Here is a 13,879-nt window from a genome sequence, read left to right on the forward strand (position 1 = left end):
ATAAATTCGTAAGAAAAAACTTTCTGTGGAACATCTTTCAGTAAACAGAACTTTCGGGAGAAAATTAGATAATTCAAGTAAAGAATTTCTGTTAAGGAATCGTTTCAAACTTTGCTTTTTTCATACATTGTTTGGCATAAACAATTAAATATCAGCGACTATAAACTTGCACGCTACTAAATTATTGCAAATAAACATTATTGGTATCCATAAAATCAGTAAAGTCACCAACAATTTTCAACAAAACATAGACAAAATGTAACGCCCTGTGACCAACTTGTTTGCATTTTTTATAAAGAAGAGTTTATAACAAAATAGCCTTATGACAAATGCACATAAAAACACTGAGAAGTCTTTGCATTGTTAGCCTATCAAGCTTTTAAGTCTCTAATGAACATTTAAAATTTGCCAGGTGTTAGTCTGAAAAAATCAATGGAGGAGGGTGTTGAGTAAAGGCAGCATACAAAACCTTGTAAATATGAATTGAAAAATGGAATGTTCTGACGACTTCCTCTCAGTCAAACTAAATCAAATCTTTAAACTTTTCACCTACATAGTTATGATACCTCAATTTATATTTTCTTCAACCTCTTTCATTTTCCTATTGATACAAATGATGTAGAATTATAATACCATTTATTTTGATTGCTCAATATAATGACTTTTTTAATATTTCTGTCTTAAATTGTTTTTAACTCAAAGAAAACAACTTCTCAAGAATAATTCACTGTCATTTAAAAAGATCTATGATTGCTAATATCTTAAAAATGGTATATCTTTCACCATTTACTAAAACAATTTTTTCAGAAAATGACAAAAATTTGCTAAACACTTTACAACTTTTAACAATTTTTTATTCAAAACACCAAAAGCAAAGTTTCACATTAACATACTTTTTTCTTAGAATATAAGCAAATATAGGTAACTTTATGAAACTTAATTCTGTAAGCATATTTTTGAGAAAGTGTATGAACACCTTTTTGTCACATGTGAATTACTTTTCTATCAAATAGAGCAACCAACAATAAAACCACCTGCACAAAAGATCAACAAAACCAACTGTAAGGATGTTTTCAAAAAACTTACTTGGCAAAAATCTGACAAAAAGCTGGAATTTAGCAAGTGATTTCTCAAAAGAACTGGTAGTTGCAAATAATTAACGCATTTAAGGGCTCACCTAACAGTGCTATCTAGTCACTTTATCGGCTGTTCATATTTCAAAAATTTTTTAAATATATATATATATATATATAACAAGAAATAGAATATAGACTAGAAATGAGACATGTTCTCTGTTACTCCGAGTTTCGTGCTTGCGCACTCATCAGACAGACTATAATCTGTCTGCCTGATGAGTGTGCAAGCACGAAACTCGGAGTAACAGAGAACATGTCTCATTTCTAGTCTATATTCTATTTTTTATTAATCTATTGCTCTGTGCTTTTGCACATCGAGCACTGTCACGTCAGAATAGACAACGCAATCTTGAATATATATATATATATATATATATATATATATATATATATATATATAATATATATATTTCAAAGATAGGTGCATATGGAGGTTTGTGGAAAGCACATAGAACTGTTATATCATGAGTAAACTTGCAATTCAGAATTGAATGAAAATTTGATAAAATCAAGATTTACTATGAATATAAAACAAAAAAAATTAAGCCCAATTCTATATCCTTCTTTCTGTCATTTCATTCAATCATTTTATTCCAGAATAATCATGTAAACAAGCAATCACACTAACATCATTGCTTCACATCATGAGTGATTTCAGACAAAAGGGTAGCGGTGTAGAGCTAGGAGTTTCTGAGCTCTCCTTTTCAAATGAAGGTATTAAAGGTTCTGTGCAACCATTTTAAGAAATTGTTCAGGAGGGCTTCCTTTCTATTTATCTCAATAAACTCTTTGAAAATGATACTTTGGCATGTATAGTTACAATAGTCTTACTTTCACCTATAGTAGATATTTGGCATTTTGTCTTTCTCTATCTTTCTTAGGTTTCTTATCATGATCTTGAAATGATCATGACAGACAGACATTGCTACATTGTGCAACCTTTCATTCTAGTTACATAACTTTCTCTCTGTTGGGATATCCTGTTAAAATACATATCTACCCATTAACTTAAAGTGACACAAAATTTTATTGTAGAATACTGAAATAATGACAGTTCCTCTATCACTAAATATGAAGTCATGATAACATGAACCACCCTGGACTTTAATCAACAACTAAACTAGAGCCTTGTTGCTTGAGGTTAAGCTGGGTGAACCCAGAAAAATCCATAGCAAGCAGACTCAATATAAAAAACAATGTGTCACACATTTCATGTCTGCACTTTTAAAAACAGGGCAATGAAATGCATTGATTTTTACATGAATGATGTCTTTTAGTGACATCAACAACTTTTTATAACAGGTAATTCATTTTCTGATAGAGCTTAATGGACTTTATATATTGAATTAATACTAGGCAGTTCCTAAAAGTGTTGCTTTTGTCTTGCACTTCAAATGCATTTAAAAAATTAAAGTTCCACAAAGAACAAAGGCATTGTTTTTTAATAACAACAACTTTCACTGAAACATGATACTTCTTAAGCAGAGTTTTCAGTAGGAGCCTAACTTAATTGTTCTGAAAATAAACTGACTCAAGTGGGAAACTGAGCTGCAAGCATGAGTACGTTTTTCGCAGTTCCATAGTGATGTCAACAAATGCATAGCTAATGCCGTTGGCGGAACCATAAGAAGAGTTCCCGTTGTTCAACACTTTTTCCGATATCGATAGTTAAATCCAAAAACAAAATTTGGCTGTCTAAAAAAATTTAGAAAAGTTGGGTCATCTAGAAATTATGTAAACCCGCCAACCGATACCTGACGCTAGGTCCGAATTGTTATGGAGCAACTAGGCCCTAACATGCGTTTTGTACTCTTATCCCACGAATTCTTCATCCAAAACATTCAATGTAGCATCTAGCACTTTGAAAGAAAACTTGAATAATGTCAGTCTATTTCAGAAATGATATTGTTTTTACTTACCCTTCGAACGCGCTATTATTCCAACAATTCTTGCTGGTACCTTCAATGTTTTGCTCATCTAACTGTTGTGCAAATCGTCCAGGTCCTCTGGTACCATCAGTTTCCAAGCATATCAATTGAATTGCAACTTAATACTGCCAAAGATAACAAGACAATTATTCTTTTACTCCAAAACAAAAGCATAGATACTGTCATCTTCCTCTTTCGATGTACTGAACTCTCCTTGTCCTTCAATAACACATGCGTAACACCGCCATAAGAGGAACTATAATAGCCATCGTGTCATATTTTTCAGGTAGCTAAACAAACTGCAAAATTTGAATCAAATTCACACTTACACCTTTTTGGGAAATGAAATACAGTTCCGAGAAAGTCGAGCAGATAAAGCATTGTTATCAAGGCGCACCCCAGAAATATGCTAGGTAATTTTCTTGTTTCGATCAACTATTTTCAATTGATAAACTTATTGTGTCCCTCATTCCTTTTTTTTCAAAAAGCCAGACATCTTGTAAGCCAGGTCATCGAAGTAAAAATACATAGGTTGAGGTGGTTTTCCCCATGAATAAAGACATCGTAGGGTGAGTATATGCCCTTTCCCTTGCTTATGACAATCTAGCTGTGACAAGATGAACCAAAGTTGTTACAAAACATTATTGTAATTCCCAAGCATACCAATTTTGTGTGTTGTGTTTGCTACATTTACAATTGAATGTGATGTGCTAACATGGTGTTAAATGCAATTCTCAAATTATGGTCTAGCAGTCACTGGCTATGACAAATTTTAATTTTCTAGTCTTATTATAAAATCTTATCATAGTATTTCAAAGAAGGTTTAATTCAAAGATTTTTATGAAGAAGATTGCAACATGAGAGCTTTCTAACAAATGCTTGTTGTTGGAAATTTTGTTTGGGAACACTTTGAGAGATATGACATTGTTAGTTACTAAAACGCATGCCCACACCGTTACGCTTAGTGTGACGTCATGGCCTTTGAGAAAAGGAAAAGTGGTTGCATTTAGCGGGGAATTTTGACAATAACAGAACTGTAAAATCGTGATACATTATTTTCTAGAACTTTCTTCACAATAAAGGTTCATAACATTACAACAAGATCAATTTGAAACGATATTTGTCGAGTCCAGTTAATTTGTCTCTGATTTTAAGTATTGCTCAGAGCATAAGTGGGCGGTTAGCTCGCGTCATGCAAAGTGAAGTGTGATGTTTATCTCCAAGGTTGCAAATGCTAATGAGAGTTCTGATTCAAAGCAAAAAGCCAGACGGAGTTAAAACGTTTTTTCCTAATCACGTGTATTGTGCCAAGCCCCGGTAAAACGCTCTCAACATTTTTGCTGAACAATGCTCAACATGGTTGGCCTATTTTCACTGTGATTGGGCTAAACGGTTCCAACATTTCACTGAACATTAACATGCGAACAAGCATAAATACCTTCGAAAACAACTTATTTCTTCCAACATGTGAATTAAATTTATTTTGTCTTTTATCTATCCTTTTATTTCTTCATGTGAAAACCTTAATCGTATCGCTAGACAATAAAATAAATCATGTTTTGGTTTTTGCGCCTGGCCTCTACGTTTTTGTAATATTTTTTAACTTTCCAATCCCAATCCCCCGTTTCCTCAGAGAACTTGCGTTGGTGTAATGTGGATGAAAGATATACAGGGCTTAAAATTATCGACTCAAAACTGCAATCGTTTTCCATAACCATATTTGCCCTGCCCAGCGAGAAGATTGCTTTACATACAACATGTGCAAAACAGTGTAGTATGCATGCGTGCAATTGACATGTTGAGAAAGTTGAAAAACGGTTCCTTCAATTTTTCATTCCCTTCTTTTTTACTTCCAAAAAAACCCAAATTTTCTTTTGGATAGAAATTTCCTTCCAAGTGGAAGCACTGTGAATGGTTTTTGGAAATAAGCAGGGAGATTCATTTATGGGAGAAACAATGACATTATAAAACAACAAATTCGAACATACTGGCACATCAAAAAGTGTCGTCTCTCAATTCATTTATTCTTTCTTGCTGTCTTGTTACGGCAGCCAGAAACAATTATAACGGAGGGGACTCACAGCGCTGAGGGTAAGGGGTAGATAAAATATTCCTAGCAAAGCATTATCAATCCACAGCTAAAGCGATTTTAGAAAAACAAAATCATTGTAAACAGGTTCTGAAAATATACTCATCTATGACGTCATCACTCTTTTCCTGTAAGCCGTATAGGCAAAGTTATTAAAGACACAATGGTATTGATAGTTTGATTGCAACAGAAACCAATGCATTGAATGTTAATACCTTGATAAATACAGTCTATTATGGCATAAATTACATCTAATACACAATAAAATATAATATATTTGAAAAGCAGTTACCTAGGAAAAACGGAACATAAATCTTAAAAAAGTTCAGCGAATTTTATAAATACTACATCGAAGTTGGAAATTTACGAAAAGTTGACTTTTGCACATTGAATATTATTGCATCGCACAATTTTTGAGGAACAGGAGAAATATGACTTAACTCGGGAAATAAAAAGTTGCTGTTTGACCACCAGAACAATTTTTAGGGAAACTCAATATCATAGTTTATTTGGGGCACGTCTTAGCGGGAAGAATAGGTCTAATCTGCTTTTATCAATTTATTGACCCTGGAAAACATACTTAGCAATTAAATTGTGAAACTCCAGGGGCACAGGCTCACAAACATGAAATTGCAAATGCTACTCGAATAATCAACGGTTTCAATCAAAATATCATCAACCATCATTTAAAAACATTTGTGTGTAGTCTTGCGTAAGATCGGTTGTAGAGACATTGCTTATAAATCATTGTCTATAATATACTAGGGAGCAAGCGTCTGAGGACGGTTGCAAGATATTAGGCTCTTTGACATGTTTACTACCAGGAATTCGACTGGTCGAAATAAACCTGTCAATCAACGGTGGCCAATCACAAATCGAAGTGTGGTTGACGTGGGTTATTTTGAATCTTAAAAAAACATTTACAGTGATTTTCCATTTTTACTAATCGTAACATTGGTAGATTAAGAAGAGAACGAATACACGAGGTATCAAAAGGAAACATATAAAAGAAACATAAAAGAAAACATCTATTGGAGGTGAAAGTAGAAATTCTCGGGCCATGACATGCGTAATTAAATATCATACACAATAGAGACAAATATGCAAGTGGAGGCTTTGTAGATACTTCTAAGCTTTCCGAAGTCAATGCGCCGACATAAAGATGTCCTTTATATTATGTTGGCGATAAAATCAAAACACGGTGTAGGATGCTGCAACCGTTTGGAGCTAAAAATTTGACAACGATGCATTTCACAAATCAGGACTGAAAGACAACACATTCAGTGAACGTTACTTCAGGAGCATTGAATGACATTCAGTTCAGGTATTTTCTGCATTTCTTGGATCCGCAGTGGCAAGGCAGTTTTTCTTCTTCGAACGGAAATTTGTAATCGTAAGTGAGCTCTTCACCTGGGTAGATTCTGTAATATGAGAAAAACGAATTGTCAAAAAAACCACTGGGTAACAAAAACAAAAATATCTAGGGCAACAATATCAAACATATTAGAGTTATTGAGTTGATAACTTTTAAAATTCACGATAAGTGCTGAAGGCAAGATATTTTGAATGACTGGGTCTGTAGAACCTATCCTAGTGAAAAAGAACTTACAAAAATAGGGAAAGAAAAGACTATCTCTTTGCGAAAAATCATATGGTTTTTATTTAAGGTAGTGTCTCCTTAAAATGTGTCACAACAAAACTCCCCTATCGCAAGGCATCACCAATTAGATTCATAATTAAAATACACCTTAAGATGAGAATCTTATGAAATAACTGTTGACTTTGTGATGCCTGTATCCACATACAAAACAATACCAAGACACAACTGGGTATATATTTTCCATCGTGTTCTTTCGGAACCTTATTCTGACGTTTTATGCTCTGATGAGTGCCAGACGAAAAAGCTTTTAGTATGTCGTAAAATGTTTGCTTTTTTCAAAGCCATTTTCAAATTTTGTACCGCAAAAAAAACTGTTCACATGCTTCTTTGTTGCAGAGAACTGATTTTTGTTGCAGAGACTGAATGTAGGGAAATACTAACTAGGCGTTGCAACATCAATAAATACACGGGCGGCGTCAAGAAATTCAAAGTCGGGGGGGGGGGGGGAGGGGTCGAATTGATAGCATTATTAGACTAAAAACCCAAGTTTTGAAAAACGCAAATGGTTCACGTTATTTTATGCCTATGATTTCATAGGGCAATCGTTATGCTAGCGGTACATTAGAAGGGAGCGGAGAGAGGTTTTCGGAGGCTCTAGGAGTATCTGAAAGAAGAGGATTCCTTGCGAGCGAGCAGAACATTTTTTGCGACCACGTCCTTTAGATTAGCTTAAATTGCAGTTCAGAATATTTCTTACAGTCATCACCTTGGAATTATTTAAATTTTTTTGCAATTTTTAAGGCATGCTTTTAGTACCTTTGATTAATTCCAGCCTTCAAATGGAATTCATTACTTTATAAGGCCCAAAAAACCCTCGGTCTATTCCATGGAAATTAAGCACTATGCACTCGCACATTTATCGCACTATGCAAAAAAAGGATTTATCGCGGCTGAAGCCCTCCAGCCCCCCCCCCCCCTCTGGCGTCGCCCATGTTATTTATGACCAACACACTGTTCAATAAACATAGTTTCTCAGAGCACTAATACAAACCCTCGGATAACAAGCAGTGTTTTGCTACATTTTTAAGAGAACTTTTAGATTACTTTAAAATGTTCTGGATGTCTGATAACACCAATACAAATTATTAGAAAAAGTGTATGGAAATTATGTAAACTATACGCACCTTCTTGACGCGAAAATTACGATGTGTTTTTCTCCATCAACAGACACAATACGGGAATAACAGTTAGGCTACAAGACAAATAAAAACATGCTATTGCCAAAAAATACTGTAGTGTAAAAACCTTTATCAGTAATACCTGATTAATTTTGACATATATATATAAAAGGACTAAACGCCTAAAGAAGCTTTTGTCTGAGACTAAGAGGTATTTTCATACAATCAGAATATGAAAGATAAGCCAATTGCCAAAAGGTTTTTAAAATTAATATTGGAGCAAATAGAAGATCAGCTTCATTCGATTGGTTTGTTTTAAACAAAAAGTGATGTCACTGACGAGTTCAAATGGGAAATCGAACGCTGAAAATAGTCCCTAATCTCATGAGATAAATTAAAATACCAAACCATTGATGTCTGTTAAGGTGCACCTTGTAGAAGAAAACCAACAAAACACCAATGTCCAGTGATAAAAGGCAATCGACAAATAAAAAAGGGGCTTAAGCAATCTGTCAATCGTTATTCGCCAGTCAATGGAATCACACTCACTGATTGGTCAATTCTTGATTGAAATATAGTTCAAGCCCCTTGAGTATTTGTTGATTAATAAATAATAATAATATTAATTTCGAATATCTATACTGGATAAACACTTCAACTTAAGAGAAGCTGTTAGCAAAGTGTGTCCAGTGAAAATTAGAAAGTAACCTGAATAAAACCCAACCTAGTGTAAACAGTAATAAAAATGCACCCGATAACATTTTACATTAAAAGTGTCCACGCATTTCAGCTAAAATGTTTCTTTAAAAATAGAGCAAAATCCGTTGTTTGCATTTCGCGTGTTTCTAAAGGGAACATATTGTACTCTTTTGCACCAGTGAAAGAGAAACTTTTTCTGGCATGTTTTTATCTTTGGGAGACGTATTATTTTAGAACTGTTTCTTGTCCTAATTGAATGTTTAATCAGTTGGAAGTAGTGTTTGAAAGGATCAATTATTTTATTGTCTAGGCATGATCTGACAAGGATAAAACCTCGTTTTTTATTGGCATTGGACAAAGACTGCAGTGTGATTTTGTTGACCGAGTTTCTATTCGGCTTTATTGTGAAAAGAATCCAGCTTGTCTAATTGAGTTCTTGTCTAATTGAGAGAGCAGAATGATGCCGCAGTAAATGAATTTTGGTAAAATCATACTCTGGTATATGGCCAATGTTACTTTAACATCCAGTTCTCCTCGTAGTAGCGTAGGCAATTACATCAGAAAGATCGTTCAAAATGATTAGGAATAACAACGGTCTAAGGATTGATCCTTGAGTAGCCCCTTGCGAAAGGCTATTACCTTTAATATAAAGACCAAAGTGATCTAAATTTACACATTAAACAATTGTATACGTACACACGTCGAATAACCAGGGTTTTTCTACAGGATGCGACCTTTAAAACTTTTGTGTCAGACGGGCTTCGCTGGTTCCCAGTTTAAATAGGCACTACTATTATTTTTGTTGATAAACTCTACACAATGGACAGTGTCAGCGGTAAAAAAGAAGAAGCAACCTAGCGCTTTCCGTGCCATTCTCCCCACACAATCATATGAATAAGTTTCCTGGCTACGCAACTTTCACCCCAAAAGCAATGAATACAAATCAAAATCAAATCAACAAGCGGTCTTTTTACAGCCTGTTCTTATTTTCGAAAATTAAGCCATCTATTCCTTGCAAATGATAGTTTTTTATGCCATTTATATATTTTTATTAAGTCTTGCTATTTTACAGTTACTGTTTGAAAAATTGTTTGGGATACAATATATCAAGTCAGTATTGTACAGGGAATGTTCCGAAGTAGGGGGAGGGGGTTTGATTCGGGGATTTGTTATTGAAAGCTTAGTTAACATTCATATGGGTATTGATACGGCTTACCTCACAAGAATGATTTATGAACCGAGCCTCGTTGCCAAACAGAGTTGCGTCAACCACGCATAAATCATCGATTCGGAACATATAACATCCATAACCCTTTGAAAAAAACAGAGAAAGGCATAATTAAGAGGCTGCGAATCAAACATCACGACAAATTCAGGCAATTGGCTATTTGATTGAAATTCAGGCCAAAGTGAAAGCATAAATGACTTAGTCTAAGAAGGAGAGAAATTATAAGGTTTTTAGAGCTGTCTTTTCATCTACAAGGGATCTAAAAAAGATGCATATATTTTCACGATTCATATTACCATTGAACTTTGTTTAAAAGTTGGAAACTGCTCTACTGTGCATCACAGTTTGATAACACTTACCCAAAAGGGCTTTGTACTTTAGACCCTTCTCACGAATAAACTTCAAATACATCCCTATCCTACTTTTATGGAAAGATTTCTTAACTTACTTTTCCCTCGTAGTAGTTCTCCCTCTTGTCTGTCAAAGTAGCACGAATAACAGAGCCTGCGTATTCAATGACCATCTCACCAGCCTCTATTTGACGCTTACAGAAAAGCCCTCTTCCGTCGATACGAGACCTGTGAAAAGAAACAGCTCTATGTAATGGTTGCCGGATAATTCTGGGTAGCCCCAACTTACTGAGACTACACAGTTTCTACTCGCCTCATAGAGCAATAACAAAATGTATGAGTAATCCATACGCAACTATTTTAACGTTATTTTTGACACTGCAGACACACCGGCTAAAAAATATGATGACGTTGGTATCAAAATAATAAATTAGTTGACTTGTATAAAGAACAACTTTCAGAATCACTTTAAAGAACTACTTTATTAAAGGTGATTGAAAAATCAAAGCATATATCCTTAGATTACAAGCGTATAAAAATATTTAATGTCTTTAATACGTTTGATCAAAGTCAAAATAAGCAAGGTTAATAGCCCACAGCTGATTCAAGAGTGTTTTTTCTGTTATTTGATTCAACTAAGATCAATTTTCAAAGTCACTAAAAATTTTGACGTAAGCAAGAATAACTTTGAAATGAACCCCATTTACAGTGTTAGTCTGCTTGTAGTGACCAGCCTTCAGGAAACATTTCGAATTTCTGCAGCTAGTCTACCGTAAATATTCATGATATAATAAATTTTACGAAAAACAGCAAAGTTGAAGGGTACAGTAATGATGTCATACCTATATACACCAACATGATTCTTCACGCTGTTTTTAAGCTGCCTAAAACGCATCGACAAAGGCAGATCTGATGCAGTTTTGTTTATCTCTGCATCATTGTCCGGTTCATCTAGACATTTTGGGAGAGTTCGGTAGGGCGATGCTAGCCATGCAAACATGTCTGCAGGCGGTCTCCTGATGGAAAAAAATATTGGCTTTGAATGAATGCTCTTCGCTATGGCCCTTTCAGAACACTGACTAAAACACATCCGTCTCACAAAGCATAAAGTGTTCTAGACTGGATAACAACAAGGGAAAGACAATTTTTTGGACATATGTTAGAATTATTCTACTTCTAATTTTACTTCTTCTGTCGACATACCGAGTACTTTCTAAAAAAAAGCATTATAATAGCAGTTTCAAATATAAATAATATTTATAAACCATAATGTAAGAATAATATAAAGTATAATGAAAGTATGTACACATAAGTTAGAAATAAAGTTTGCAAGACTTGTTTTTTAAAAAACTAGAGACTTGATATTTGGATCAAAGGTCTCTGCGGATATAAGCTGGAGACCATGCTAACCACAAAAAAAATGTTTTCGTTTTGAAGAAATCTATACAAATAATATTATCTAGCCAGTCCTCTTTACCACTCAGAATTTCACCACATCGCCTCATTACACCACCACATAAACCTTTCTAACAAACGTTTGAAAATTCACATTATAAAGCCAGTATCTTATCTGGTGAAAACATGAAGTATTAAAACAGTATTCATGCAACTTGACTTCTTTCATAATTTGATACACTTAACATTTGAATATAGATAACAAAATAGCATTCAATACCTTGATACTGCTTCAGCTCTAGCACAACCATGAGGATTGAGAGGAAGTTCCTAAAATTGTACAAGATTTGTCTTGATCTATTGATGTATAGAACAGGACATTGGCAAGTTGCTACTCTGAGTGATAGACTTAATGCGATCAACAGGCCACTTTTAAAACTACTCTCTACGGTTATAATTTTATTTAGTTGTTATGTCCTCCAAGCCTTCCTATTCTTCACATCAAAAGTGTGTACAGCCCTGCCTTTACGGTATCGAACATTTAATGGCATACAGGTTAAGACAAATTTTCATCTTACAATTTTACGATTTGTCTCAGACTCTTTTCATCATGCAGTGAAAAACAAGAATTACAGCAAAAGATTATCCATTTTCAATCAAAAACTTGCTTTGACAGGGTAATTAGCATCAAAATTTAATGTGAATGTAAAATTGAAGATAATTTGCCTAAGTCATTTTGGAGCATGAAAGACTACAATAAAACACACAATGTTCAACAAAGAATTTATCAATTATTGATAAAAAAACTTGCTGTGACAAAGAATAAAAACCAGTTCTTAGAATTAAATCTTACCTTATCCTCGTCAACGGTACAAGGAAGGTGAAACTGGAACTTATAACTTCTACATTTGTGTCCACCAGGAAGCTGCTCGGCCAAAAATACGACAGGGAACTTCGACAAACCGAAGAAATCAAATGCTTCGCTGTCTGAAAGGGAATAATAAAACGTACTTTAAGGGCTAAACTGCGCCAAAATTTTGGCTCACGAACCAAAATGTAGGATCAGATTTGGTGAGAGCAAATAAAAATTTTTGAGTCTTTGAGAGCAAAGAAAACATGCTTTAAAACCTTTTCAGGAAGTTTCCTGTAAAAGATACTTGAAATCATCATAAATAAACTGAATGCTTATTACATCATTAAATAGCTTCAAGAATTTATTCAACATTTTTCTCTTGAAAGGGTGGCATTTTTCTCAGAAAATGCGATAAGCTATAAAATTCATAACTAATGATCAAACAAATTTGTGCATTGAGAAAAAGAAAATTGGCATGGTTTATAGTGGCATGGGTCCAGACTTCAGATTGTTGGTAAGATTGTTGACGAAATATTTGAAAAGACAGAAACTTACCGTTGAAAAGAAATGTTGGTAGTTTTTGATCGGTTCGTGTTTCGTTCAATAGGTCAACAAGCTGTTTCCAAATATCTAAAAAATTAAGGATATATAAATGAGCACTTTTATTTACTTGATATTCACTTTTAAGTTAGTGTATCATTTATAAACAGAGACAACGAAAAGGGTTGCATAAAATATTTTTATCGGGGATATTCTCACCGAGAAAGTACTGGCGATACTCATCGCAGTTTTGTAATCAGAACTCCTAACTTCAAGGTTTGAAATGTTCCTGTCTACAAATTTTGCCTATGAACAATGTGCTATCCTGCCTGCAGACAGAGCAGAGCTAAGTGTGCGTTGTGTAGTAGTTTTTTTGTAAATTGGCTTCTTTGGCTTAATGATATAAAATTGGCGTAAGTACGCTCATTTCGTCATGACGTCATTTTGTGAGCATAACTAAATATTCTAGGCTGCATGTTGTACAATACGAAATTTATACATGTGAAATTTTAGCGAAAAATTTTCAAATTCAAACATATCTTGTAACTGAACATTGTAGGAATTATGCGTCAGAGGCGCTGTTACGAATGTTGGCGTAACGGGGTGTCATATTAGCGTAACAGCATAGTTTCGGGCATTTATAAGAGCGCTGTGATTATCAATATTGGCGTAATGGCTTGTTATGAGCTAATTAAACAATATTGATTTTGTATAAGAACATTTGGTCTTTTATGAAAGTACGTTTCTGTAAGCAGGAACTCATCAAAGTCTGGGACCGTTTTATGCATGTAAACGCGAAAATTTTCAATGATATAAAATTGCCACTGATCTGAAAATTTTCGACAAATGATCCTTTGCAAAGCTACTTTTGGGGCTTGAAATG

At 34.3% G+C, this 13,879-nt stretch overlaps 2 protein-coding genes across 4 annotated transcripts in view; both read right to left on the reverse strand.

Annotated features, from left to right (window-relative positions):
- The window catches only part of LOC148957687 (uncharacterized), a 35,205-nt gene extending 31,868 nt beyond the window's left edge, over window positions 1-3,337 (reverse strand). For both annotated transcript variants that reach the window (XM_089114750.1, XM_089114749.1), the window contains exon 1: window positions 3,056-3,337. The gene's annotated coding sequence lies outside the window, so the exon portion shown is untranslated. The remainder of the gene's footprint in view (window positions 1-3,055) is intronic.
- Window positions 3,338-5,354: 2,017 nt separating this feature from the next.
- The window catches only part of LOC148957688 (uncharacterized), a 30,301-nt gene continuing 21,776 nt past the window's right edge, over window positions 5,355-13,879 (reverse strand). For both annotated transcript variants that reach the window (XM_089114747.1, XM_089114748.1), the window contains exons 22-29: window positions 13,012-13,086; window positions 12,457-12,590; window positions 11,884-11,933; window positions 11,051-11,224; window positions 10,307-10,436; window positions 9,847-9,942; window positions 7,938-8,005; window positions 5,355-6,574 (exon numbers count right to left, since the gene is read on the reverse strand). In XM_089114747.1, coding sequence (XP_088970873.1) covers window positions 6,469-6,574; window positions 7,938-8,005; window positions 9,847-9,942; window positions 10,307-10,436; window positions 11,051-11,224; window positions 11,884-11,933; window positions 12,457-12,590; window positions 13,012-13,086 — 833 coding nt within the window. In that variant the 3' untranslated portion in view covers window positions 5,355-6,468. The remainder of the gene's footprint in view (window positions 6,575-7,937; window positions 8,006-9,846; window positions 9,943-10,306; window positions 10,437-11,050; window positions 11,225-11,883; window positions 11,934-12,456; window positions 12,591-13,011; window positions 13,087-13,879) is intronic.

This window comes from Rhopilema esculentum, chromosome 21, assembly GCF_057945365.1.
Source record: "Rhopilema esculentum isolate cy_ngs chromosome 21, ASM5794536v1, whole genome shotgun sequence".
In the NCBI taxonomy this organism is placed as follows: Eukaryota; Metazoa; Cnidaria; class Scyphozoa; order Rhizostomeae; family Rhizostomatidae; genus Rhopilema; species Rhopilema esculentum.